At 47.4% G+C, this 25,962-nt stretch overlaps 6 protein-coding genes across 9 annotated transcripts; 3 read left to right on the forward strand and 3 right to left on the reverse strand.

Moving 5' to 3' along the window:
- Positions 1–335: 335 nt before the first annotated feature.
- Positions 336–4,640, forward strand: LOC131668518 (lysosomal alpha-mannosidase-like). The gene is made up of 16 exons (XM_058942773.1): positions 336–600; positions 672–774; positions 849–930; positions 993–1,384; positions 1,446–1,585; positions 1,668–1,801; positions 1,883–2,096; positions 2,164–2,357; positions 2,457–2,665; positions 2,728–2,930; positions 3,014–3,230; positions 3,290–3,407; positions 3,466–3,742; positions 3,825–4,067; positions 4,134–4,283; positions 4,354–4,640. Exons 1-16 carry the CDS (start codon positions 376–378, stop codon positions 4,573–4,575), a joined length of 3,123 nt encoding a protein of 1,040 aa, XP_058798756.1. The 5' UTR covers positions 336–375; the 3' UTR covers positions 4,576–4,640.
- Positions 4,641–4,768: 128 nt separating this feature from the next.
- LOC131668517 (collagen alpha-1(I) chain-like) lies at positions 4,769–11,318 on the reverse strand. Its single transcript, XM_058942772.1, has 22 exons — positions 9,828–11,318; positions 9,575–9,640; positions 9,373–9,504; positions 9,160–9,294; positions 8,992–9,047; positions 8,802–8,881; positions 8,718–8,736; positions 8,530–8,647; positions 8,343–8,467; positions 8,046–8,252; positions 7,873–7,971; positions 7,699–7,807; positions 7,401–7,588; positions 7,111–7,327; positions 6,948–7,036; positions 6,727–6,888; positions 6,595–6,657; positions 6,152–6,524; positions 5,821–6,051; positions 5,574–5,746; positions 5,274–5,495; positions 4,769–5,185 (listed from the first exon to the last, which is right to left on the reverse strand). Exons 1-22 carry the CDS (start codon positions 10,042–10,044, stop codon positions 5,039–5,041), a joined length of 3,228 nt encoding a protein of 1,075 aa, XP_058798755.1. The 5' UTR covers positions 10,045–11,318; the 3' UTR covers positions 4,769–5,038.
- A 276-nt stretch (positions 11,319–11,594) lies between these two features.
- Positions 11,595–16,952, reverse strand: LOC131668516 (structural maintenance of chromosomes protein 1A). Of its 2 annotated transcripts, none has more exons than XM_058942771.1 (16): positions 16,750–16,952; positions 16,559–16,679; positions 16,390–16,489; positions 15,544–16,326; positions 15,045–15,473; positions 14,773–14,984; positions 14,540–14,708; positions 14,346–14,468; positions 14,148–14,279; positions 14,011–14,076; positions 13,674–13,929; positions 13,296–13,600; positions 12,788–13,237; positions 12,552–12,703; positions 12,284–12,461; positions 11,595–12,208 (listed from the first exon to the last, which is right to left on the reverse strand). In XM_058942771.1, exons 1-16 carry the CDS (start codon positions 16,859–16,861, stop codon positions 12,140–12,142), a joined length of 3,657 nt encoding a protein of 1,218 aa, XP_058798754.1. In that variant the 5' UTR covers positions 16,862–16,952; the 3' UTR covers positions 11,595–12,139. The 2 variants fall into 2 exon arrangements, with proteins under 2 accessions (XP_058798754.1, XP_058798753.1); XM_058942770.1 differs by having other exon boundaries at positions 11,596–12,208; positions 12,552–12,730; positions 16,750–16,951.
- A 2,028-nt stretch (positions 16,953–18,980) lies between these two features.
- LOC131668487 (B-cell receptor-associated protein 31) lies at positions 18,981–20,585 on the forward strand. Of its 2 annotated transcripts, XM_058942701.1 has the most exons (4): positions 18,981–19,143; positions 19,214–19,518; positions 19,597–19,908; positions 19,974–20,585. In XM_058942701.1, the coding sequence occupies exons 3-4, from the start codon at positions 19,635–19,637 to the stop codon at positions 20,399–20,401; spliced, it is 702 nt and encodes a 233-aa protein (XP_058798684.1). In that variant the 5' UTR covers positions 18,981–19,143; positions 19,214–19,518; positions 19,597–19,634; the 3' UTR covers positions 20,402–20,585. The 2 variants fall into 2 exon arrangements, with proteins under 2 accessions (XP_058798684.1, XP_058798683.1); XM_058942700.1 differs by lacking the exon at positions 19,214–19,518 and having other exon boundaries at positions 18,983–19,143.
- Positions 20,586–20,734: 149 nt separating this feature from the next.
- On the reverse strand, positions 20,735–22,704 carry LOC131668488 (MICOS complex subunit MIC19). Its single transcript, XM_058942702.1, has 4 exons — positions 22,585–22,704; positions 22,112–22,377; positions 21,539–22,009; positions 20,735–21,451 (listed from the first exon to the last, which is right to left on the reverse strand). The coding sequence occupies exons 3-4, from the start codon at positions 21,936–21,938 to the stop codon at positions 21,288–21,290; spliced, it is 564 nt and encodes a 187-aa protein (XP_058798685.1). The 5' UTR covers positions 21,939–22,009; positions 22,112–22,377; positions 22,585–22,704; the 3' UTR covers positions 20,735–21,287.
- A 164-nt stretch (positions 22,705–22,868) lies between these two features.
- On the forward strand, positions 22,869–25,647 carry LOC131668486 (UDP-glucose 4-epimerase). 2 transcript variants are annotated; one of them, XM_058942697.1, is made up of 7 exons: positions 22,869–23,006; positions 23,377–23,550; positions 23,631–23,833; positions 23,900–24,053; positions 24,124–24,392; positions 24,453–24,671; positions 24,738–25,647. In XM_058942697.1, the coding sequence occupies exons 1-7, from the start codon at positions 22,955–22,957 to the stop codon at positions 24,786–24,788; spliced, it is 1,122 nt and encodes a 373-aa protein (XP_058798680.1). In that variant the 5' UTR covers positions 22,869–22,954; the 3' UTR covers positions 24,789–25,647. The 2 variants fall into 2 exon arrangements, with proteins under 2 accessions (XP_058798680.1, XP_058798681.1); XM_058942698.1 differs by having other exon boundaries at positions 24,136–24,392.
- The last annotated feature ends 315 nt before the right edge of the window (positions 25,648–25,962 follow it).

The raw sequence follows: 25,962 nt of genomic DNA on the forward strand, positions 1-25,962 counted from the left end.
ATTATCAAGAATTAGCAATAATTTGGTTGACCATGGTGAAGTTCAATCAAATCAGGTTTGTCCCAAGAAATCATTGTCAGTGCCTCAACCAAAAAGTTTCCTGTTGTACAATAATCAGAGTGCTGGATCGTAAAATATTCGAGCGATAGAATGTTAAACGAGTTGTGAGCCGTTAAGTGTCCAGGCGTGATAAAATTCACGCGCTAAACGTGCCAGCAGAAAGATCTACGACGTGTAATTACAATGGCACGCCGAGGGAATGAGATTTTAGCAGTCACGAGGAAAAATGCAGCGAACACCGATAATGCAAAGGCGTGACAGAGCAATCAGGTATTATCGCTGAGCAACTGCGCCTCCGTAACACGATGCAGCTCCATGAGATTCATCGCAACGGCAGTCTTCGTCCGTCCTGACAGCGTGAGGCAGCATTCGTTTTCAGCACCGGCCGACGTCCAATCAGCTACGACCATGAGTCTCGTACGGTTGCTCTACATGGCCATTGCCGGCGGCGGTCCACTCGGCTGGCTCGCCGTGGCGGCAAGCCCGGTCGCGGGACAGCCGCGCACGGAGGAGCGCCGAGCTACGGGCTGCGGCTATCGAGTAAGTGTCCCGCGAACCAGCTAGTCTCGTGGGCCACTCGCCCAACTCACCGCGACGACGTATGCCCGCAGTCGTGCACGCCGAGCCATCCGGACAGGCTCAACATCCACTTGGTCGCCCACACGCACGACGACGTCGGCTGGCTCAAGACGATCGACCAATACTACTACGGGGGTGCGCCTACGCATACCTGCATTCCCTCCTCGTCATATAACGCTGTGCCGCACGGCTTTCGCGACGTGTTGCAGAGAAAATGTATATCCAGCGCGCCTCCGTCCGAGACATCATCGACAGCGTGGTCGACGCCCTCGTCAAGGATCCCAAGCGCAAGTACGCCCTCTCCACCTAGCGATCGCTCCTCGACCGAACCGTTGCCGTCGTTGATCCAACAGATTCATTTACGTGGAGACGGCTTACCTGTGGAAATGGCTGAGCCTGCAAAACGAGACGCGGCGCGAGGCCATGAAGCGGCTGGTCGCCGAGGGCCGCCTCGAGATCGTCGGCGGCGGCTGGAGCATGAACGACGAGGCCACCACCCACTACCAGTCGATGATCGACCAGTTCACTTGGGGCTTCAGACGTCTGAACGACAGCTTCGGCGAGTGCGCCCGGCCGCGGGTCGGCTGGCAGATCGACCCGTTCGGGCACTCGCGCGAGCAGGCCTCCGTGTTCGCCCAGCTGGGCTTCGACGGGCTGCTCTTCGGGCGCCTCGACCACCAGGACAAGCGCCAGCGGCTCCGGGACAGGAGCATGGAGTTCGTCTGGCGAGCGAGTCCGAGTCTGGGTAAGGGTCTCGAACGTCCGCCGGACCAGTGAGTCGCTTCATTTCTGTGCTTGGCCTGCAGGGCGCGCCGCCGACATATTCGCGAGCGCGCTGTACAATCTTTACCAGCCACCCGACGGCTTTTGTTTCGATGTTTTATGCGGAGGCACGCCGCAGATCAATGACCAGCCCAAATCGCCGACTTACAATCTTGATCGCCGGGTAGCTGCTCCAAATAATACGCTCTCGCGACAATACCGCACGAAAGCATCTCTCATTGCGCGCTCCACGTTTTGCACTCCAGGTCGCCGACTTTCTCGAGTTCGTAGACCAGCAGTCGCAGTACTACCTCACGAACAACCTTATTCTCACAATGGGCGGAGACTTCACCTACCAGGATGCCGAACTGTACTACACCAATCTAGACAAACTCATCAGGTCTTGTCCTGCGTAGCGTATCGCTATCGTTGCAAATGATTACCGACAGAGAGCTAACGCTTGGTCGTTCGTGGGGCCCAGGGGGATAAACAAGCTCAACGGCACGCGCTACAAAGCCTTCTACTCGACGCCCTCGTGCTACCTGAAGGCCGTCAACGAGCGGAACCTCAGCTGGCCGACCAAGAGCGACGACTTCTTCCCGTACTCCAGTGACCCGCATGCCTTCTGGACGGGCTACTTCACCTCCAGGCCCACGCTCAAGTACTTCGAGCGAATGGCCAACAATCTGCTGCAGGTGAGTGGGTCGGCCACCCGCCCCCCTCGCAGGAGGCTCACGCACCGCTACGCCCGCTCGTCGCCAGGTGGTCAAGCAGCTGAGCGTGCTGAGCGGCGCGCCCGACAGCCCCGAGCTGCAGCGCTTCCGCGAGGCCATGGGTGTGATGCAGCACCACGACGCCGTGACCGGCACCGAGAAGCAGCACGTGGCCGACGACTACGCGCGCATACTCCACCGGAGCGTGAACGACGGCGAGCGCCTGGCCGGCGAGGCCCTACGGTGCGTTGCGCGCGATCCGCGCGATCCGCGCGAACCCACGCAAGTATAGCTTCCGTCGCGAGTCCGACGAATGACGGGTCGGCTTGTCGATGCGTCCAGCAATTGGACCAGCAAGGGGACCGCCAGCGGCGAGCCGTGCCCGCCGGTCCAATTCCACTCGTGCCTCCTGCTCAACGTCAGCTCGTGCGAGCACAGCAGCGACCACTCGAGCTTCGTGGCCACGGTGTACAACCCGGGCAGCCAGCCGCTCAACGTCTACGTGCGCCTGCCGGTCGCCGGCACGCAGTTCAGCGTCAAGGACTTCAGCGGTGAGTACGCGCAGCAGGCGCTCGAGCCACGCGCGAGCGATGTTCAAGGTGGCGTTGCGCAGGCAAGGAGATCGTGAGCCAGGTGGTGCCCATACCCGCGCAGCTGTCCAAGCTGCCGGGCCGCTCGAGCAGCGCCACGCGCGAGCTGGTCTTCCGCGCTAGCGACGTGCCGGCAATGGGGTATCGCTCTTTTCACGTAGCGACCCGAGACGAGGCAGCCGCCGACGTCGACGTCAGCCGCTTCCCGCTCGAGATAGGCAATCAGGTACGCGAAGAGGCCCCGCCGACCGCCGATGGTGTCAGGCTCGCTGCCTGTCGATGCGCCACTGACCGCCAGTGCGAAGGCAGATGTACCAGGTGCGCGTGGACGAGCGGACGAACAACGTGGTGGTGCGAGCGCCGGCACTGGGGATCGAGTACGCGCAGTCGTTCGAGTACTACGAGAGCGCGAGCGCAGCCGCGGGTGCTCGCGACCAACCGTCCGGAGCCTACGTGTTCCGGCCTGCGGCCAACACTAGCAGCAAGCGACTGCGCGCCAGCAGTTGCGGCTCACGGCTCGTCAGAGGTACGCGGCGGCCCGCTGGCGCCGAGTCGCGATGGCCAACCGGTGTTCGACTTCCGCAGGACCCCTCGTCGAGGAGATCCACCAGGTGATCAACGACTGGGTGAGCCAGGTGGTGAGGGTCTACAAGCACGAGGAGCACGTGGAGTTCGAGTGGCTGGTCGGACCGATCCCCGTCGAGTAGGTGACTGGGCACTGGAGTCCGAGCGCACTGGCGACGCCACGTACACTGTTTCAGCGACGCGGTCGGCAAGGAGGTGGTGGTCAAGTACGCGAGCAACCTGCGCAGCAGGGGCGAGTTCTACACGGACAGCAACGGGCGCGAGATGCTGAAGCGCCGGCGGAACCACAGGCCCAGCTGGGAGGTGGAGCTCGAGGAGGAGATCGCCGGCAACTACTACCCCGTGACGGCGAAAATGAGCATCGAGGAGGCGCGGAGCCGGCGCCGCCTGAGTGTGCTCAACGACCGCGCCCAGGGCGGCTCGAGCCTCCGGGACGGCGAGCTCGAGCTGATGGTTGACGCGCGCTCGATCGCCCTTGGGCAGCGACGACCCGACAGCCGGGCTCGAGGGCCTACCAACCGACCGCTCGTTGCAGGTACACCGGCGCACGCTCAGCGACGACGGCCTCGGGGTGGGCGAGCCCTTGAACGAGAAGGCCTACGGCAGCGGCTTGGTGGCTCGAGGTCGTCACCTCGTCCTGGCCGGCGGCCCGCGGGAGCGCGACCGGGCGCTCTTGCGAGAGAAGCGCCAGGCGGCCGGGCTGGCGCTGCGAGCCTGGACCTTCGTCGCGCCCACGACGCGGCGCTTCCGTCAGTGGAGTCGGCTGCACCGGACGACCGTAAGACGCTCGTGCCTCTGTGTCGCGCGCCCTCGTGCTCACGTGCGTTGCTGGCCTGTTGGGCAGAGCGGGCCTGTGATCGGGCGGCTGCCCGACAACGTCCGCATCCTCACCCTGGAGCCCTGGGAGGGCGGCCAGGTCCTGCTGCGACTCGAGCACCTGTTCGAGCGCGACGAGTCTCCCGAGTACTCGCGCTCGGCCCGGGTCGACATCGACGTAAGCCTCGCTCCGCTAGCCGCGATCGGCACAGGCCGACGTCGACTGACCGACCAGCGCTCGCCTTCAGGAGCTCTTTCCGGAGTGGCGCGTGCTAGCTGTCCGCGAGACGACGCTGGGTGCGAACCAGTACCCGGGGCGAGTGCGGCATCTCTCGTGGACAGCCGCGAGCCAGCGACACTCGCACGGGGGCGCTCCGGCGGCTGACACTGGCAGCTTCGCGGTCAGCCTCAAGCCCATGGAGATTCGAACGTTTCTGCTGAAGCTTGCTGGCAGCGCTGCCGAGCTCTAACTACAATTGTGGGCCGGTTCTTCGCGGGGCTTCGCAATAAACTTGGACAACTGTAACTCGACTCGATCCTCATTGACCACCGGCGATCCTCGTTCGATCGATCGTACATTCGCCGGACGGCTAACTGCATTGTCGACAATTCACGCGGCCTTTCGCGATTTTCAACGTTGAGTTTCTCAAGAGCAGCACTCGTATAGCATCTCTATCGGCGTCGCCGCATCCACCTACGTATTTGAATGGTTTGCAATGAGTGAACTGAGGACGCGACAAAACTACTTTATTGGAGTGCGCTTGAATCGACGATGGGTTTTGCGACGTTACAAAGTGAGGCACGCGTTCAAAGAATTACAGTGAGAAAATCGATGTGGGAATACAGTTGAATATAACGCTAAAGCAGTGAACGTCTTCGACATAAGAACGTTAGGGTGAAGGACGAAAGAATCGAGAAAAGCAGCGCAGTCGATCATCTGAAGCAAGCGTGCCCGATCTCAAGCCAAAAGCTTTGCTCGGGCTTGCCGATGTCGCGAAGAGCAACGTCGAGAATCGGCAGCCTCGTCGGCTTGTCGGTCTTGTACGTGATGATGGTTTTGGCCCAGCTCGCGCCCCTTGTCTAGAACAATGAGCAGCAACGTCAAGTGCAGCCTGTAGCGCCATGCGGCGCACCGCGGAGACGACGATATCTACGAAGGCGGGTGTACCTTGCACTCGTCCGCGATCGCCTCGTATCGCAGCCGATGGCTGCCTCTCGGCAACAGTTCGACGTCGTTCCAGGCCAACAGCTTCAGTCCTTTCCTGTAGGTTCGCCTCTCCACGTCGTAATAGCCGACACTGTTCTTGCAGTGGTAGGTCACGTTCTGCTCAGCTTCCTTGGACAGCAATTGCAGGAATCCTATTTGATTGCCGTCCGACTTGTAGCTTATCTGCGAATTGCAAATATGAGGCGTGTTTATCGAGGGCGACGTCGATCAAGGCCGTCGAGCCCGGCCGCTGCCGCTGACCTGTGCTGCACTTCCGATTTCGTTCAGCCAAATTTCGGGCTCGCTGCCAAGGTGGCTGATTTCCGACGTGCGAGATGGACTGGCGAGAATGCAGGTCGCGCGCTTGTCCACCTCGCAACGAACCAAAATGGCATCCCGAGGATCGCCTTCGTTCGGGTCCACCCAGTATAGGCCTGGAGCAGACTTGGGCTTGAGCGGGGCTGAAGACTGGTGCGGGACAAACGTCGTCGGCGGGCAGTGCACGTACCCGTGGGCTTGTCGGGGTAGCCGGCGAACAGCTCGGCGCACGTTCTCGCCGGCGAGGCCTTGCCTCCGTCTGGCCTTGCGGCCAGCTGCTCCAGCGAAGTCTTCACCTGGTTGTAAATCCGAGCTAGGGCCTCCGTCCTGTTCCCGGCGTCGTCGCTTAGCGGGCCCCCGAAGACACGGGCCGGCGAGTCGGTGGTCGCCGGCGTGTCCGGCCCCTTGCTCGGGCCCTGCGCTGCAATGCGACCGCGTTAAGCGTTGGTTGACGTTGAGCGCCAGTCAGTGGATGCGAAGCCGGGCCGAGCCGGGCCGAGCCGGGCCGGCTGACTGCTCACCGAACAGCATGGCCAGCGAGGCGGCGTCGTATCCGTAAGCGACCTCGCCGGGAGGTCCCGGGGGGCCGGGCGGTCCCGCGGGGCCGCGCTTGCCGTCCTCGCCGGGCGGGCCTCGCGGGCCGGGGCTGCCCGCGTGGCCGGGCAGCCCGGGACCGCCGTCGCGGCCGGGCGGCCCGCGCGGGCCCGGGTCGCCGTCCTTGCCCGGCGCGCCCAGCGGGCCCTGGACGCCCTTGTCGCCCGCGGCGCCGGGCTGGCCGGGCGGCCCTCGCAGTCCGCCGAGGCCCCGGTGGCCCTTGGGGCCGGCCGGCCCGGGCGGGCCGGACTCGCCCCGCGCGCCGTCCAGCCCCGGCAGGCCCGGCTTGCCCCTGGCGCCCTGCGTCAAAGCGCGATCTTTCAGCGCCGGCTGTCGGCCTCGGCGGCCCCATTGGCCCTCGGTCACTTACGGCCTGGCCGTCGAGGCCGGCGGGGCCGGGCGGCCCCTGCTCGCCGTCCTCTCCTGGCTCCCCCTGCGTCGGTCCAAGCCCGGCGGATTACCGATGCGCTCGCCGCACGCGGGACTGGCGCCAGCCGCTTACCGGGAATCCCCGCTCGCCGGACGGGCCGACCGGGCCGATGGGCCCCGGGGGCCCCTGGATGCCCTGCTCGCCGGGCTTGCCGTCGCTCCCGGCGGCTCCCCGGTCGCCGTGGTTGCCGGGTTTGCCCGGGTTGCCCGGCTTGCCGGGTGCGCCGCGGACACCCTGCAAGTCGCCGGCGTGCTGTCAAGAGCGCCGAGGGCCGGGCCGCGCCGAGCCTGTACCTGCGCGCCCGCTGGTCCCTCCTTTCCGCTGTCGCCGGGAGCTCCCTTCGGGCCGCTCGGCCCTACCGGACCGCGCTCGCCCGGCTCGCCTGCTCGCGGCCGAGGACAGGGCTTTAGCAGGACTCGTGGTCAGCGACATGCGTGCGGAACAGTGGCCTCGTACCTTTTGCGCCGGCCGCGCCGTCGGCGCCCGGCGGACCCCTAGGCCCGGGCGGGCCCCGCTCCCCCGCTGGGCCGGCGGCTCCGACAGGTCCGCTGGCGCCGCGCTTACCTTTCTTGCCCTCGCTGCCGGCCGGACCGGGCTGGCCGCGCGCTCCCGGGAAGCCCGTCTCGCCCTTCTGCCCCGCGTCACCCCGAGCGCCCTTCTCGCCCGGCGCACCCTGGAAGCAGGCACGGTGATCAGCGTAGCGGGCGCGCGGGCGCCGGCGTAGGCCGGGGGCCGCCGCTGCTCACCGGCAGGCCCTCGCTGCCGGGCGCTCCGGCGTTGCCGGGAACGCCGGGGAGTCCCCGGGCTCCGGGGATTCCCGGCCGTCCGCTCGGGCCGCTCGCGCCGGCGTTGCCTTTCTCGCCGCGCGGCCCCTCCTTCCCCGGGGCCCCGCTCGGCCCGGCCTCGCCTGCAGCGCCAGCTCGGCCGGCCTCGCCTGCGCTTGCCGAGCGTCGAGCGGCGACAAGCGTTCGGTCAGTTGCGAGGCAGACATTGGGGGGGGGGGGGGGGGGGGGTCGGCTTAGCGCCATCGGCCGCGGCTCATACCTCGCGGGCCCTGCAAGCCCTGGTTGCCCTTGGGGCCCTGCGCGCCCTGATCGCCCTTGGCTCCTCGGATCCCCGGGAAGCCCGGCGGTCCAGTTCGGCCGACAGCGCCCTGGACAGCGAAAGCGGGAGCGAGCGTGAGTGGCTGCCGCGGGCGCGCGTCCCCGGGGCTCTTACCGCAGGGCCCACGGGCCCGGGCAGCCCGTCGAGGCCCCGGGCTCCGGCGGGCCCGGGCGCACCGTCCCTGCCCCTGTCGCCTTTCGGGCCGGCGGCTCCCTGGAAGCCGAGCGCGCAGCAGTGAGCTAACCGCGGTCGACGGAGCCGGGAGTCGCCCAGCGCCGGCGTGCTACCGTTGATCCCGCCAGTCCCGCGAGGCCCGTCGGCCCGACCGGGCCCCTCTCGCCCTGGAGGCCCCGCTCGCCCTTCGCTCCGTCGACTCCCGCCGGGCCGCGGTGTCCCTTGGTCCCCGGCAGTCCGGGCAGTCCTGGGGCACCGCGCACGCCCGGGGCGCCCTGCGGGCCCGTCTGACCCGGCTCGCCGTCGTCGCCGGGCACGCCCTGCTCGAGAGAATTGCGACCGGATCAGCAAGCAGCTCGCCGTTCAGCCGTCCACGCGATGCGGGCAGCGCGCCGGAATGCACGACTTACGTCGGCCCCGGGCAGCCCGGGCAGCCCGCGCGGGCCGAGCGCGCCCGGGACGCCCGGCGGCCCCGGTTCCCCGATCTCTCCTCTAGGCCCCGGGAAGCCCATGGGTCCAGCCGATCCTGCAGGCCCTGCAATCGTGGCAGTCAGCGCGTCGTCGGCCCAGCGGCAGCTCGCCCAGTGCAGCTCTTACCCGGAGCGCCTCGGAGGCCGGGCTGCTCGTAAGCTTCCGGATAAAGCATGGCACTGGGTCCCTTGTCGTCGCTCGCCTGCAGCTGGCTCTGCGGCAGCTGCTGCGCGTACGCGGAGACCTCGCAAACGACAATTATTCCGTTAGAACGACCGCGGCCTCGAGCGGCGCGCCAGTTGCGTTGCCCTTACGTCTACCACGGGAGTGGAGCTCTGAAAGCACATCGACGAACGCTTGTCAGCTCTCGATTCTCGTCGGTGCGCCTGCTAGTGGGCGTCGCTGGCTCGGTGACGCTCGTCCGGCTGCGACGAGCGCTACCTACCTGGCTGTGGGACTCGCCGACGCTGACGTTGACCTGGTGGCTCGTCCGGTAGTTCAACTCCGCGCTGGTGTACTGAAAGCGAAACAAGCGCCGCAGTCGCAGCCTGGCCGTGGACTCCGGGGCGCGTCGCGGCAACGTCTTACCGATCTCTGTGTGATATCGTAGCGAATGCCAGCAGTGGCGAGCGGCTCCGTGGTAGCTGCATCGATGCACGTGTTCATCGGTAAAACGGTCGGTGCAGGTCATTGTTCGGAATGATTGGCTGCGCGAGGCGCGAGGCGCGACACGCGCAAGTAGAATCGATCACTCACTGCTAGTGCAGGCGTGTATGCGCGTGCAGTCGACCTGCCCTCGGAGACATCGGCACACGGTGCAGCCGGAGGGTCGCCAGTACTCGCTTGATCTGCGATACGAGCCGTCGACCTTGCAAGGCACGTTCTGACTTTCTAATAACGACATCCACATGATTGTGCGCACATCCGGGGTATTGGGCTACTAGACTTGTCTCGCATCGGCCTACGTACCTGGCGGGTAGCCGAAGCGGGAGTTGTTGAACGGCGGCCCCGGCTGCTCGGTCGTGTAGTATCGCGACGTCGACGAGAGGTCGAGACTCGTCGTCGACGTTGCTGTCGCTGCACCGGTGGCTCTGGAGCGGCCTGCAAACCACAAGGGCCGATCGTGCGCTCGTCTTTGCCGGCCGACTCGGCCACCTCGTCGTCCGCTTACCGTGCTGCGCGTCCAGTCGCAGGCCGCCCAGAGTCGAGGACGACTGCGTCTGCCCGACCCCGTCGGCTGTAACAAATGACGCACGCGCGAAAATTGGCGAAATCCCGCGTGTAACTTGCGAATGCATCTGGCTCCAATTGTAGAGCTATTAATAATCCACGGAGTAGGTCATCCGCGAGACTTCCGGCGAGCAGCGGAGGCAGCCGCAGCACTCGGCGACTCGGCCGCTACGAAGAAAGCCGATCGATCTCACCCCTGACGTCGCTGTCCTCGTACTCGTCCTCGTCCTGCTGCTGCTGCTGCTGCTGCTGCTGCTGCTCGTAGCCGTCGTCGTACTCGTAGCCCGCGGCGTCGCCGGCGGACGACCCTTGACGCCTGCTCTTGGACCCAGCGGCAGGCGCCGACTCATCCAGCAGCGCCGCCTGCAGCAGGCCGGCGCCGATCGCCAGCAACAGGTAGCAGTGTCGCATCCTCGGTACGGCTGCGCACTCGTTTCAGCGACGGACGAGCGAAGGCGGCGAGGACGATGACCGGCGCGCGCACAGGCCCGCGACGGAGCTGAGACTGGGCCCGGAGCTCGGGCGCTCGGCCTCCACTAGCGAACGTCTAGCGGCGCGGCACGCTGGCGGGGCGCTCGCGCGAGCCCTCCGCGCGCGGCGCCGCCGGATGCGCGCCGGGCGCCCCGCAGCAGACCCGCTTGCGTGCGTCCTCGGCGCCTCCGCGGGCCGTTTCGCGCCGGCTGCGCGAGCGCTCGGCATCGCTGGCGCCCGATCGGCTGCTCAACGGCGGCCCACTTGCCGCGTCGCCCGCGCCGATGCCGAGATTGCGCGCGGCGCGCGTCGGCGGCGAGGGCTGCAGCTGCGCGTCGATCGGCGCGCGCGGCGACGTGTCGACCGATCCATAGCAATCAGCACGCGGACCCGACTCGCACGCGCTTCGGCTGTCAATTACGTCACTCTCGCCGCGCTCTTCCGCGTGACCCTAATTTCTTTCTCTCGAGGGCTCTTCCTCGAGCTCGCTGTCGCTCTCGCTCGCGCTCTCGTTCTTACTCTCTCCCTCTCTCTTCTAAGAGAGATGAGGCCAGATGTCGATGTCGCCGGCTCAAGTGTCGCGTCTCTGTTATTTTCGTTCTCCTCTGCATTCAACTTGTGCGTGGCTCGGATTCGGCCCTCGAATCTCCGATCAATCTCAGCTGGCGCCAACTCCAATTCCAAGAAGCCGTGCCTCTTCAATCAAGGTTCGCGAACGATCGGCGAGTAGGAACCTGAGCGAAACTCGTTGCGACACTGGCGCGCGCAGCACGCATCGACAACGAGGAGAAAGAGGCCGCGTGTAGATTCCTCTCGTTAAAAGAAAGTCTTGCGCATCTCTGATGCTCCGTGCGCTTAGTAATTATGGAGCTCGATCGTGTGATAGACCATCTGGGACGCGCGTTTCGATGCGCGAAAACGGACAAACTCTACATCGAGAGCACTCAAACTAAATGGATTTGTGCAAACTGCCGCCTGCATTTAGCCGCGTTCTCGAGATTCTTCTAGCACGGCACGTCAACTCTCGGCATTTGCGTTTTGGACCCTTCTTTGCCAGTCATCCATTCACCATTTCATACCCATGGTAAATTAGCCATCTAGCATTTGCTGCGTAATCGTCATGTACTCGATCATAGAAGCAAAGCTAGGAAAACGAGAGTTCAGCTTGACTTATCGTAGGATGGTTCGCCGACCTTTTCCAGAAATGGTTTTCTCCGACACTCCATACGTGTGGGGTCTCGACTTTACGTAAGTACGCTATCGAGAAATCAAGTATATTTAAAGTATGAACAAATCAAGATATGTACATGTGCGAGAAAATGATTTCAGCTTCATGTGGCCTTGACGACAACGACCCTACACGCGAGAACTACCTTACAAGCTTGTTGATTGACAGTTTATCATACAGTCATTTGATTACGGAATAACAATTATTCTATGATAATTTAACGACTGGCTTTTATGGGAACAAAATAGACAGTAAAAAAACGCGATGCTATGTTTTGAGAATTGTTTTATTAATTATACAAATAATAAAATGGTGGAAATCAGATAAGTCGACAAAAAAAGTTAGGTGTGTATAAAAAAATAACTATCTTACGATCAACAGTAAAGGTGATCTAAAGTTGACTATTATTTCTAATCCATATCATCATGAAATAACTCAAATTTGCACCCAAACGAAACAATCAAGCAGTTGCAATTAAAATTTATTTGTGTTTATTTGTGTATTATTTCTTGCCATTACAATGACGAAAACATCTTCGGTTCTCAATAAATTTACTTTTTTTAAATAGTAGGTATGTATTATCGAAATACTTTTGTTTAATAAATTCAATATTTCGTCAAGTCAAAAAGACGTTGAAAAATCAGAAATAATCTTTATCTTACTACAGAGTATATTTACTTAATTAGCCATATCTCCGTTCCTTACACATACCTTTTAGGTATATCATCATTTTACACATACATGAATAGTATAAAAAATACAAGCTCATGGATGAATAAAGTAAACATTTTTAGAGAATGTCGTAAATTAACTAACATGTGAAGGGAACTGCGTCAAATCTAACGTTAGCACTTTACTTTCTAGGCATTCTCCAACCTAAAAATGTAAAGAATTTTCTCAATAAAGTAGTAGTTGAATAACATAAAACAATGATAATTTTTTACAACATACATCCGGACAAATGCCAATAAGTGAATCTGCGTGTGAATAAAATTCTTCTTTTAAAGATATAACAATCGTTTGAAGAGAATTGGTCTTGTCTCTAATATAGCTGGCAACTTTTCCAATATTGGTGTTATCCAAAGCAGCGTCAATCTCATCCAATACAAAAAACGGAGCAGGCTGATAGCTGTAAAAAATGTGACAAGACGATGGAAATAAAATTTATTTAATACTTTTTTTAAATAATTTAGCAATAATATCAAATATTAAATCTCACCTATGAATGGCAAATAATAAAGCTAAAGCTGCAACTGTCTTTTCACCGCCAGATAAATTTGACATGGGTTGAAATCTTTTACCAGGGGCTACGCAGTTATAATTAATACCATCCAAGTAAGGCTCCTCTGGATTTTCTGGTCCCAAGAAGGCCTGAGCAGACTGATTTTTAGCTAAACTCTGAAACGGGAAATATACTATGGTTGTATCAAATTGTTGATTTTTTTTTTTAATTACCTTATAAATGGGATCAATTTCATTGGCTACATGTTCAAAGCAAGTAGTGAATCTATCGTATCTTTCTTTTTTAATCTTTTCAAATTGGGTTTTTGCCTTTTTAGCCTTTTTGCGCAGCTGCTCAAACTCTTCGTTCGTCTCTTGCAGCTTTTCTTTAGCCAGATACAATTTCTGAATGGCTTTCATATTTGGCGCTTGAATACGCTGAATTGTGGTTTGTAAATCATTTATAATTTTCGTCAGTTTATCCGTCTGTTTTTTAAGATCCTCTTCATCCACATCTTTTAGATTTTCAGGTAACAAAGAGTAGTCTATCGTAATGCGTCTTTCCCTCTCGAACTGCTTTTGTGAATTGATACTAGAGTCAGTATTGGATTCGTTGACAGTGCTTGTATCTCCAGCAATGTCTTCCATATTTCCACGAATCATTGGGATCGCAATGTCTTCCATCTAGAGAAGATAAATTTCGGATAATCATAGCTGAGGAAGGATAATCGGAAAAATTTACCTTGCAGTGCATAAGAATAGCATGACGTTCGCCCTTTCTCTGTTCAATTTTGTTGTCTATAGAATTGAGTTGTTTATTAACCGCTTGAATATCTTTGGCAATAGCACCGACATCACGCCTGCATTTGCCAATTTCATCTTCTTTGTCGTCTACTTCTCTCTTCTTAAGATTCCTAGACTGCTTCAGATCCTCCATCTGTTTCTCGTCATTTTCAATTTCTGCTTTTTGATTTTTTTCAGTCTGCTTAGCAGATTCCAACTTGTCATCAGCATCCTGCACAGCACGCTCCCATCTCAATACGTTGCCTAAAATTACACCAACTAAACATTTATTTGCACTGAAAGCAATTTTTCATTGTTTTTTATTATAAACACTTGCTTTCAGTGTCTCGTTGTTTCTCGAAGTCCAACTGATTTTGAATACGATTGCACTGGTTTTCAAATTCCATGCGTTTTTTGGCTCTTTCTTCCTGGGATCTTAATTCTCTCTCTTCATACTGACGAATGTTGGAAATGCCAATAGACTCGCAAAAACTAGCAAACACGTCATCTTCTACGTTGTTCATTTTCTCTTTAATATTTTGAATTTCCTGATCACGCTCAGCCATTGTTTTTTCAATAGCTGTTATTGTTGGCTTTCGAAAAACATATTTCAATAAAATATTAAATATACCAAAATTAATTCGTTATCCGTAATGTTTTACAAAATTTTTTACCAAGAACTTGTCCAACTCCGCTTGTAATTTTGTCAACTCTGAATTCAGCTCGTTAATTTGCTTCCTCTGTAAATAAATTAATTTCCATGCATTTTCGTTATATTTGTAAAAACAGCAAAAAAATCATTAGATTGTACCGTAGCCGTTAGATCACTTTTGTTATATTTCAAACGAGTTTCCAATCCGCGAATCTGTGATTCTATTGTGTTTAATTCAGACTCTTTGCGAGATTTCTTAAGAGCCTCCCTGAGCTCTTCCGTCAATTTTTCCTATAATTCATCAGTACACGTAAAATTTGTAATTAATAATCTTTTCAAGTAATGACGTATGTATACCTTTTGAGCTTTCAATTGAGACATTTGTTTCTCATCCCACCTCTTTGCTTTCTTTGCCAAATCCAAGCTACCTCCAGAGATGATGCCAGCCTTTTGATAAAATGTTCCGTCAAGAGCTACGCACTAAAATATATGTATTAACAGTCAGCAAGTTCGATATTTATTACAGTTACATGCAACAAGTAATAACATACATCATATCTTGCTTTTTTATCCATCTCATAAGCTACTTTATTGGCATCTTCGGGAGTTTCGCAAACTAGAGCATTGTTGGTCGCGAATAAAACGGCGCGATCAATATCTTTTGGTGAAAAGCGTAAAACATCGTAGAGCAATTTAACGCCTTTTGGTTCTTGGATATTCCTGTTGAAACCAACAAACACACGTAAATACTCTTGGTCTAAAAAAAAATCACAATTGCGACTACCTAAGACGCTCCTTCAATGGTTTAGCCTGAATGTAGTCCAAAGGCAAAAACGTTTCAGGCTCGAGATACTGTTCCTTCAAATATTGAATACACTGTCGAGCAGTTTTCTCCGTGTCAACGACAATGGCTTCCATGTATTTGCCAAGCACTTTTGTAATGGCGACGTTGTAACGTTTATGAATTGGCTCGCACATATTGTACATACGGTCATACTAGACAAAATAATATCTATTATCTCATGATGAATGAGTTGAATTTTGTATAAAACTTACCACACCAGGAAATAGTCGCTTAAAATTTTCAACGATTTCAGTTTTTTTCTTTGTTCTTGACACTTCATGCTTGTCAACTTTGGCATCGCCTAATTGCTCTGAAATACTTTCCAATTCTGTCTGTAGCTCTTGAATTCTATCTTTTGAGCTACCAACGTCCGACTGCAAATCACCGCGCAATTTCTTTTGTTCCTCCAGAGCAGTCTCCGACGTACGAATGTGTTCCTCTAATTTGTCAATTCGCTTGGTCGCCTCTTCAAGCACATGCTCTTTCTGCTTTATTTTATTTTCAATATCTGTCTTTTTCCTGCCCTCGTTATCCAACCTATCTTGATCAGATTTTTGTTCCCTGTTAATTGAATCAAGCATTTGTGTGTACCTTGCAGATTGCTTTCCAGCTTCTTCTTTCAACCTATTGTACTCGCGTACCTTGTAAAAATATTGACGTTTGTGAATGACAATCTAAAATTTCATATTTTAAGATTGAATGTTTACAAACCTGTTCATCCTCTAGTTGTACGTCTCTGCCTTGGCTTTGTGATTGGGCAGCAATACTAGATTCATAAGCAGCCTTAGCCTCTTCAACTTGTTTCAATTCCTCCAGCAGTTCATTTATGTCTTTCTTGTGAGCTTCGTCAGCTACTCGTGCTTGCGCCAAGGATTTTTTTGCCGATTCACACTTTTTTTGCATGTGAGCGACACGCTCTTTGGCTTTGATAAATGCTGGTCTCTTTTTTGTAATTTCCACCTCAACTTCTCTGATATCTTGTTCAATTTTCGCTAATTCACGGGCCAATTTGCCCGACTCTTTCTTCTTTTCCTTCAAAATTTCCTCGGCTTTTTCGCGCTTTTTTTCAATCTTGTCAATCTCATACTTTTTTTTTTCCAATGAAGTTTCCAAGCTTTCAATTTCTCTTTCATTATGATATAATCGAAAAAGTTGCAGTTCAACTTGTTTCTCTATGTACTCTTCCTTCAGACGCTGATATTTTTCTGCTTCTTCTTTTTCAAGCTTGGCTTCTTTCCTTTCAGCTGCTATACCCTTTTTCTTTTGGTATGAAAATTGAGTCTCCTCCTCGGCTCTCAACATTTCTGCTTTCAAGCGCTCATACTCTGCTTTCAAAGCTCCAGAGTTGCTGATTTCTTCAAATAACGTGGTTCTTTCTTTTGGATTTTTCATGGCTATTGATTCGACAGCACCTTGAAAAACTAGAAAATTCTTGGCTTTGACATTGATGCCAAGATGTTCCAATTCATTTAAATAAACTTGACTTGTGACAATCTGGAAAGAATATCAACCCTGTAAATTTTATCAGCAATGAAATTAAGGCGTTTGTATTCTTACACTTCCATTGATGCGATGTTCCGAGGAAGATCCATGAACGGACCGCATAAAGCTCTTTTCTGTGCCATCTTCAAGTTCAAAAACAGCAGTGACAGATGCGCTGAAATTTACAGGTATCTGTCAGGTGTATTCATTGCTTAGATAAAATGGTCACTTCGCGCATACTCACCTCCTTGACACAGGTTGACCAATGGACGCTCCATGGATAAGTTCGTTAAATCTCTTGACACGCAAGCTACTGGTTTTCTCTCCCATGACAAAACTAATGGCATCCATAAAATTTGACTTACCTAAGGGACAAGTTGATTGTTATAGACAATTGATAGCCGGTTAAAACTTAGACATACAAATATAACCTACCGGATCCATTTGGACCGATGACCGCAGTAAAAGATTTCAGCGGTCCAATAGTGAGTTTGCCTTTGTAGGATTTAAAATTCTCTACCTCGATGTGCTTAAGGAAGGCTGGCATTTTTATTGTTTGCCGTCTGTACGACGGACACTCGTCACTTAGCAATACACAAATTCGCTTCGCGGAAACAAAACAACCATCATCTGCGCTGCGAGTTCGCCTTTATATATGTCCCCGCAGTTGCCGTGCTGACTCAGATTGGGATAGGTAAACTCCTTTTATACCATCAATTCATACGTATATTATCCGGTGAGCAACAAACGTGAATTACCCAGATAACGCACATTATGTATATCTAATGTGTGTGTGTGTGTGTTTATGATCTCAGACTTTGTGAATCTGACGCCCAAAAAAATTTTTTTAATCATATTTTTGAGTTTTCATGAGCTAAAACGTTTTCTCCCTTTTTCCGGATTATGTCTCCGCTTGAAATTTTATTTCCGGATTTTCCGTTTTTAAGAAAATTGCGAAAAAAAATCGGGCGTTCGTACAGCGCGCAAAATGCATTAAACATTTTTCTCCTGTTTAAAAAGAAATAATATCGATAGCGGATGATAGCTCATTATTCCCGGATTACGAAACAATTTTCCTTTTGTCGATTTTCTATCAAAAATTAAGGAAAATGTGAAAATTAGTAATATGCGGCAGTTAGTCGATAAAACAGGTAAAACGTTTGCTAATCACCAGATATCCCTATATGAGTTCTACATTGCGTAATTATAATAATAAGTAATTTAAATTCTACTCAATTAACCATTCGCATTTTATGTACATATACATAAATAATTTTTTCTAAGGTTTTCTATAAGTTTGTCAACATGTCAATTTTATAATTAATATTTTAACTATATAAAATAACATAATTCTGAACAAAGTAATAAAAAAATTGAATGGACTAGTTAAAATTGGAAAAAACAATCATTGATCAAAAACTTATAGCTTAGTTTTATATTTGTTGAATTATTTAATAACGAACTTAATTTTACTTCCATTCTTCTTAACAATTTAAAGTAATAATCAATTGTAGCATATTATAAAAATACTTCAATATACAGGTCAGGTTAAAATAAACTATATTTGTTTTGTCAAAAATATATAATTTATTTTTCCTTGCTTATGTTATATATACAATATTTATTGATAAACATTGTGACCAATATGTCGTATTATAAAATATATTAAAAACTATAAAACAATAAGGTTGGATTATTTATGTTTTTTTATGCAAATACCTAATCGTAATCATTATCCACAAAATTAGCAAAAGTGTTGCTACGTTGAAACAAATATATTTTTGACAAAACAAATATAGTTTATTTTAACCTGACCTGTATATTGAAGTATTTTTATAATATGCTACAATGGATTATTACTTTATATTGTTAAGAAGAATGGAAGTAAAATTAAGTTCGTTATTAAATAATTCAACAAATATAAAACTAAGCTATAAGTTTTTGATGAATGATTGTTTTTTTCAATTTTAACTAGTCAATTCAATTTTTTTATTACTTTGTTCAGAATTATGTTATTTTATATAGTTAAAATATTAATTATAAAATTGACATGTTGACAAACTTATAGAAAACCTTAGAAAAAATTATTTATGTATATGTACATAAAATGTGAATGGTTAATTGAGTAGAATTTAAATTACTTATTATTATAATTACGCAATGTAGAACTCATATAGGGATATCTGGTGATTAGCAAACGTTTTACCTGTTTTATCGACTAACTGCCGCATATTACTAATTTTTACATTTTCCTTAATTTTTGATAGAAAATCGACAAAAGGAAAATTGTTTCGTAATCCGGTAATAAGGAGCTATCATCCGCTATCGATATTATTTCTTTTTATTTAAAAGGAGAAAAATGTTTAATGCATTTTGCGCGCTATACGAACGCCCGATTTTTTTTCGCAATTTTCTTAAAAACGGAAAATCTGGAAATAAAATTTCAAGCGGAGACATAATCCGGAAAAAGGGAGAAAACGTTTTAGCTCATGAAAACTCAAAAATATGATTAAAAAATTTTTTTAGGCGTCAGATTCACAAGTCTTCGTCATTCACATATATTTCGATAGATGGCAACAGGAAACTTCAAATTGGCGGGAAAAATAACGAATGCGTGAGAGAACCAATCAAAACAAGTCTCGTAAGCGAAACCGCATATTCCTCTATATGTTTTGTCCACTGATGACGTCAACAAGAGACCTCCGCGGCGAAGTTTTATTTATATACAATTTTGTCATCTTCATCTTCGATTCCAATTAGTGAACTTTGAACTAGCACCTTGTAGTGGGCAGTTAGGTGGCTTGAGGAATTCTATTATCATCACTTCTAGTAAGTATTAACAACTTATCCATTTATATTCATTTGTCATTTGCATAAGATTACTAATAATAAAGAAAAGTTATCCGAAAAATGTTCAGTTTTCATTCTGCTAGCATACCTATTCCTAAGAAATCGTACGGTAAATCCAAACCCATGACCGTGACATGTGTATGCACAGATATGAGTATATAGAATATATGTAATAGTTGTATACCACACGCGCAACTATTTAACCTAGCTATTTTACTTGTACAGTCATCATTAGAGGTACTTGATTGATTAGTATACGATTGAAATATTACGAATAGCGATAGATATATGCATACCTTTTACATTTTCCATCAAGTTTTTAACGAAAATAAAACAATCCAACGAAAAATTAAGGTTGCGTAAAGAACGTTACGATTAATTGTTTTTCGAATCGAAAAAATCAAGCTACATATTGGATTACATCATTTACAGGTTTGCTCATCACTCGCGCTTTGAAAACAGTTAGCACAATGAGTCTGCAGTGGACTTTGATTGCCTCGTTTCTGTACGCCGAAATAGTTGTAGTACTACTTTTAGTCTTACCAGTTGCTTCACCCCAAAGATGGCAAAGACTTTTCAAATCAAGATTTTTGCAAAGCCTTGGACAGCAGGCATCAATATACTTTCTCGTTTTACTAGCAATACTAGTATTATTCTTATTGGATGCTATTCGCGAGATGAGAAAATACTCACATATAGAGCCAAGTGAGCATGGCCATCAGCATTTGGATGCTGAAATGCAAGGTATAAATTATAATTTTCCATTATTAATAGATTTCAATTGTGAAATTGTCAATTTCATGTTTCAGGAAATATGAGGTTGTTTCGTGCTCAGAGAAACTTCTATATTTCCGGATTTGCTCTCTTCTTATCTCTTGTAATTCGTCGACTAGTAATTTTGATCTCCACACAGGCTACTCTTTTGGCTCAAAGTGAAGCATCCATGAAACAAGCTCAATCCGCCACTACTGCTGCCCGAAATCTTTTACAAAAGTCTGGTGAAAGCGCACAAAATGACTCCAATGAAGTTCATGATAAAGCTTTGAAAGAATTGAAAATTGAGCTGAAAGAATTGCAAGCCAAAAATTGCCAGTTAGAAAATGAATTGTCTAAAGAGAAAAAAGACAAGGTAGCTGTCAAGTCACAAGCAGATTCACTGGCCAAAGAGTACGACAGATTAAATGAAGAGTACTCTAAATTTTTAAAAGCCGGTGGAGTAGACAAGAAGAGTGATTGAAAATTTTACCTTTTTTGTCATAAATATTGTTGGCTGTCAACCTACAACAGTAAAACAGTGCAGTGTAATACTTTTTTGAGGTGTTTGATTTTTGTATAGTTTTATAAAGTTATAACTTGAGTCTGAATGATATAATTGAAATTAATTATTAATGTGATTCTTTTATTAAAAAAATTAAAAATTATATTTTTACGTGTTGGGCAATTTACTTAAAAATTTCATTTCTGAAACTATTTGCAATAAACTGTACAATTAATCTTGGGCTTTATTTGTTACCTATAACAAAAGCAGTATGCTTTGAGCAAATTCAAGCAAGATGTCCCTAAAACAAGTTTTTTTAATTGGTAGCAATGACCAAAAATTTTATCCATGCTAACCTCCATATAATTTATTAAGAGGTATGTAGTAAATTATAATATTTACAGCAAACCAATAGCTTATGTTATAGAAAGAAAATTTGAAATCATCAATATTTCCAAAAAGTAAACAAATATTAATAAAATAAGTGATGAAATACAAAAATGTATGTGTATATATTGTTGAATAATAAACTCTGATTTTGTAGGGGAAGTTACTAACAATTTATTCCACTTTTTTTATGTGTAGTTTTTATTTAATAAAAATATTCTAAGAATTCTAAAAAATTAGTTCATCTCATGAGTTTTTTTCTGTCCAATCTCTATGGAAATTTAAAGCAACACAATTATCAAATTCATAAATATATTATACAACTGTTTTAGATCTCACTCACGCACTTGACATATCTCAAGTTTCAAAACATTCCATAGATATAAATTGTAAATTAGCAACAACTAGGAGTTTAGTTACAAAGTGCATAGAACCAACTTGATTTCAAATTTTTTCTTACAACTTCAACCCTCAAATATTAATTACATCTCATGAGTTGTGTTCTACGCTGATCCACACAGTTTGAAAATTGTTGTACCAAATCAGCACATCTTAGGGTTTCCCTTGGATTATCCTGATAGCACTTTAATACCTTCTGTCTGTTTTCAACGCAAGGCTTGACAGCATCTTGGACTTTGATTACTGTGGAAGAAAAAGTATTCCTTTTAATAAAACAAGTTTATGCAACAGTAGAGAAAATAAGTAATAACTAGATTGACAATTGGTTACCTCTGCAGTCATCAAAGATTGTGAGTGCCTTTTTGTATTCCGCCTCAATGGCACTATTGATCTTCTCATGAGTTTTTTCAAGATTTTGCAAACGTTTTTGCCAGTAAGCCTCTTGCTCAGCCAGTTCCCTCTCTTTCTGCTGTTGCATTTCCAGAGCAGATATTGTAAACTGAGGATAGTGGGCATCGGCGGCGGCGAGCTCCTGTGGCAAAATAGTCCTGTTGGCAGGGTTAGTCAGAGCGGGTATAGCGGCCGGCTTCTGCACCAGAGGTGTAGTCTCAACTTTATGGACAGCAGTCTGAGAAAGCCGTCTAGCTACCGCGTCACTGATCCTGATGACATTATTATCGTTCTCGTCGTTCTCGATCGTTAATTTCCGAGAACTTTGACTCAAGCCCATCGTTAGTACGGACTGACCAAGGCAACGCTAGACCAAACTAACTAATTTATCCCTTGCTTAAGACTCAAAACCTGTAAGCAGATGAAATGGCATCAATAGCAGCTGACTTTTATCAAGGTTATTTGTAATCGGCACACACGTTAAAAATTATTGCAAAAGAACGATTTACTCGCCTGCCAAGGTTCTCAGCTTTTCCAGCGGGCCGAAAACCGTCACATACAGATCGCCTAGATGACGATCAGCTGCCTTTAGGGCGACATGAGTTACATAAAATAAATGTCGAATGGGCGTAGGTTAAGGCGATCCAATAGTGGTGCTCAACTTAACCAGAGAGCTGTCATTTGTGCGCGCGAGACAAGTAGACGATTGTGTGCTATTTTTTCAGAAACAATCACGAAAACAAAAATATAGCATAGTGTACATCAAGCTGCACCTATATCTACCACAGACACAAAAATATTATTTACTTGAAGCAGTTTAAAGATTTATCAACATTTATACAATAATATATATGTTTATTTATGACTATACATGATCAACTAAGTGTTAAAAAATAATTTATGGCTATATTATAAGTATATATGAAAACGAAAAAGATATTTTGACAAAACATGATTCATAATCGTGAAAATGTGCTTATGGATACCTGCAACGGAAATGAGGCGAGAGGCTTTCAAATATCAATACAACTATATCGCTATGAGCTCTGAGAAAGAGAGCGAATGAACAGGGCAAGAGAACGCCTTTGCTCTTTATTATACATTCCGCTTTTCTTTCATACGAGTACATATGTGCGCGCGCGCGTGTGCGTGTGTGTGGTCGCGATTGTGAAGCCTTTTATCTCTTATCAGAGTTTGATAAAGAGTCTGCTACCGGTACCACTTGTCATAATAATATCGCTGTCACGTAGGATTATAACAGAGACGAAGAATCAACGACAAGTACTCGAACAATTAAGACATATCTACCTATTTTTTTCCTGCATTCAGTGTACTCTCGAAATTCAGTATTGAGCGATGGCTAATATCAAGGTGCCTAACGGAAAACCCGGTGTAATTGTCCTTGGTGGTAAGATTTACGCTAGCATTTTTTTAAATACTTCTCCAAAATTACAATAACCATTAGAATTCTGATAATTTATTTTCATTTATTTAAAAATGTATGTACTTTTATATTTATCTTTGACCGATTTGAATTTTTGGAATTTACAGAGTATGTGTGCGATTCACACAGGGGTGCGAGGTGAAAAAAGGTTGTTAAGTCACTTCTGAGATTTAAAAATATATGCTTTGTTAATATAAATATTTCTTATTGTTAAAATCTGTGATAATAAAATTATTTACTTTTTTAGGATACAATTGTTTATTAATTAATAATGAATATAGTTCAAAGTAACAATTGAAGTAGTAGCTAAACGATGCGCATGTATATGTTTCAGGTTGTGGATTTATTGGTCGTAATCTTGTAGAATACTTGATTGAAAATGATCTGGTTTCATACTTGAGGGTGATAGATAAAGTGCCACCACAAACTGCTTGGTTGAATGTTAAACATCAAAAAATTTTTGAGCATCCATTAGTTGAATTTAAAAGTGCTAATCTTATAAATCCAAGTAATGTTTTGATTAAGTAATGTTTTAATTCATTGATAAAATAGACATAAATTGGATTAAAAAAATTTCCATTTCCATAGTTTCCTGTCAAAATGCATTTACTCCTGACAATCCAATTACTTATATATTTAACTGTGCTGGTGAAACTAAGAGTGGTCAAACTGATCCAGTTTACAAAGAAGGAATTTATAAATTGAGCATAAACTGTGCACAGCAAGCAGCTAAGCTTGGCATTGAGCACTATGTTGAAATTTCTTCTGGAAATTTCATTTGTTCCGAAAAGGTACATTTTGTATTGCTTTATTTTTTTTCATGACTGCAAGTTCTAACCTTTTGAATTATTTTGAAGATGCCATTTAAGGAAGACGATACAGCTGAACCATGGACTTTTGTAGCAAAATACAAGCTTCAGGTTGAAAATGAATTAAAGACAGTTGTCGGGCTGAAATATACTGTACTCAGGCCTGCCATAGTGTATGGTCCAGGAGATCGAAATGGTTTAGGTAAATATTTTCAAGTGCAACACTATTTTAATATAAACTGCTTTGATACATATACAATCAACACCTGCAGCACCTCGTTTAGTGATTGGAGCCTTGTACAAACATTTAGGTGAAATGATGAAGTTACTGTGGGGACCTGATTTAAAAATGAATACAGTTCATGTGAGGGATGTTGTTCGAGCTATGTGGCATGTAGCTACAAAACCAAATGCTGTTGGACAAATATACAATCTTGTAGATAACGGAAATTCTACTCAAGGCTCCATCAGTTCTATCATTTCTGAAATTTTTAACATTAATCATGATTACTGGGGCAATACTTTGTCTTCAATTGCCAAGGTACATAAATTTTATGTCTCATAGAATAGTATAGAGAAAATGAAAAATAATTTGTTTTAGATGGATATGAATGGAGTTGTGGAGGAGATCAACGATAAGCACATGGAGCCTTGGGCAGAGGCTTGCAATAAAGATGGAGTAGAAAATACTCCTCTTTCTCCTTACATAGATCAAGAGCTTCTTCAATATCATCATTTGCACTTGAGACCTGGAAAGTTATCTGAAAATACTGGTTTTACATACATGTATCCGCAAATGACTAAGGAATTACTGAAACAAGTGTGTTGGTATTTTTTCTTGAATAAGACGACATATATATTATTATCAAATCAATTTTTACTGCAGGTCTTGGAGGATTACGTTGCCATGAAGATTTTTCCACACTCTCTAGTTTAATAAGATGATGGAAGCTCTCAAGGACAAAGCGTTACACCTTGTGCCTGACGCTATTTTTATATACGCGTCACATATTACATATTATTACGATCCTTACCGACTAGGATATTTAAAAGGCCTACCAGAGCATGTGATAAAAGGATAGCAATGTATGTGTACTTAAAAAATAATATGGATTAGAGCGCTAGTCATGTTCCAGTGTGGTTTTTTGGAACGAAATAATGAATTTCAAACAGATTACTAGCGATATATAACTTCGAAACATTTGCCTTTGTTTCGAAAAAGTATTTTTTTTACCACTGCGGTCGTGTACTTTATGAGTAGGACTTGATCATTTTTATATTTCTGTCAAGTTATGTGTATATTTTTTTATAAGAAAAAGATTTGATTTATTGTTATCAACTTTCATAACATTTACTTTTGTAACTTGCACCTATAAATTTCAAAATATTCGCTTTATTATACATTCCATCATTGCTCTCTGGTTTTTTATAATCTACATTTCCTCAGGATCTTGATATTCTTACTGTATTTTTATTATATACTGTACATTCCGCAACGAAAAGGAATTGAATGCATTGAATCGTTGCACTTCCAGTATCCGAAGGCTGCGCAGTGATTTAATAGTAAAGATAAAATTTGTTCAACCTTTTAGTGACGTAATATTACTTATTAATAATCACAGTACAAAAAAATAGTCATTTATAAAGCGTCATATATACTTGCAGTAACACACAAATCAAATTTCAATTTCAATGATACAACTCGGCATATGGAATAAAAAAAACACAGCTGCAATAATCAACGACTCGAAAGTATAAACAATGAAAGGACATAACCTTTACACGTAAAACTGCTGTAAAACGTGTACAATGGTCAATAAATTTGTTTTAAAAAATATATACGAATTGTTATTTCTAAATAATGGACTATTGCAATTTAGGCAGATAAATAACTCGAGTCGATACATTGTCATAATTTTATTCAATAGTCATCATTACAACAATATGTTGTGTTCCAAAAGGTCAACAATATTCGTAAACATTTTGTGTATCGCTTCTATTCGAATACTTCAAACAATAAGATTATAATAGTTTTGCTTCATGTAATTAGTTTCATGCAATATATTAAAATATAGATTTTTAATATTTTTCGGTATCACACACACATGCAC

Source organism: Phymastichus coffea, unplaced genomic scaffold (assembly GCF_024137745.1).
Source record: "Phymastichus coffea isolate CEN01 unplaced genomic scaffold, Cenicafe_Pcof_1.1 PCOF00078, whole genome shotgun sequence".
In the NCBI taxonomy this organism is placed as follows: domain Eukaryota; kingdom Metazoa; phylum Arthropoda; class Insecta; order Hymenoptera; family Eulophidae; genus Phymastichus; species Phymastichus coffea.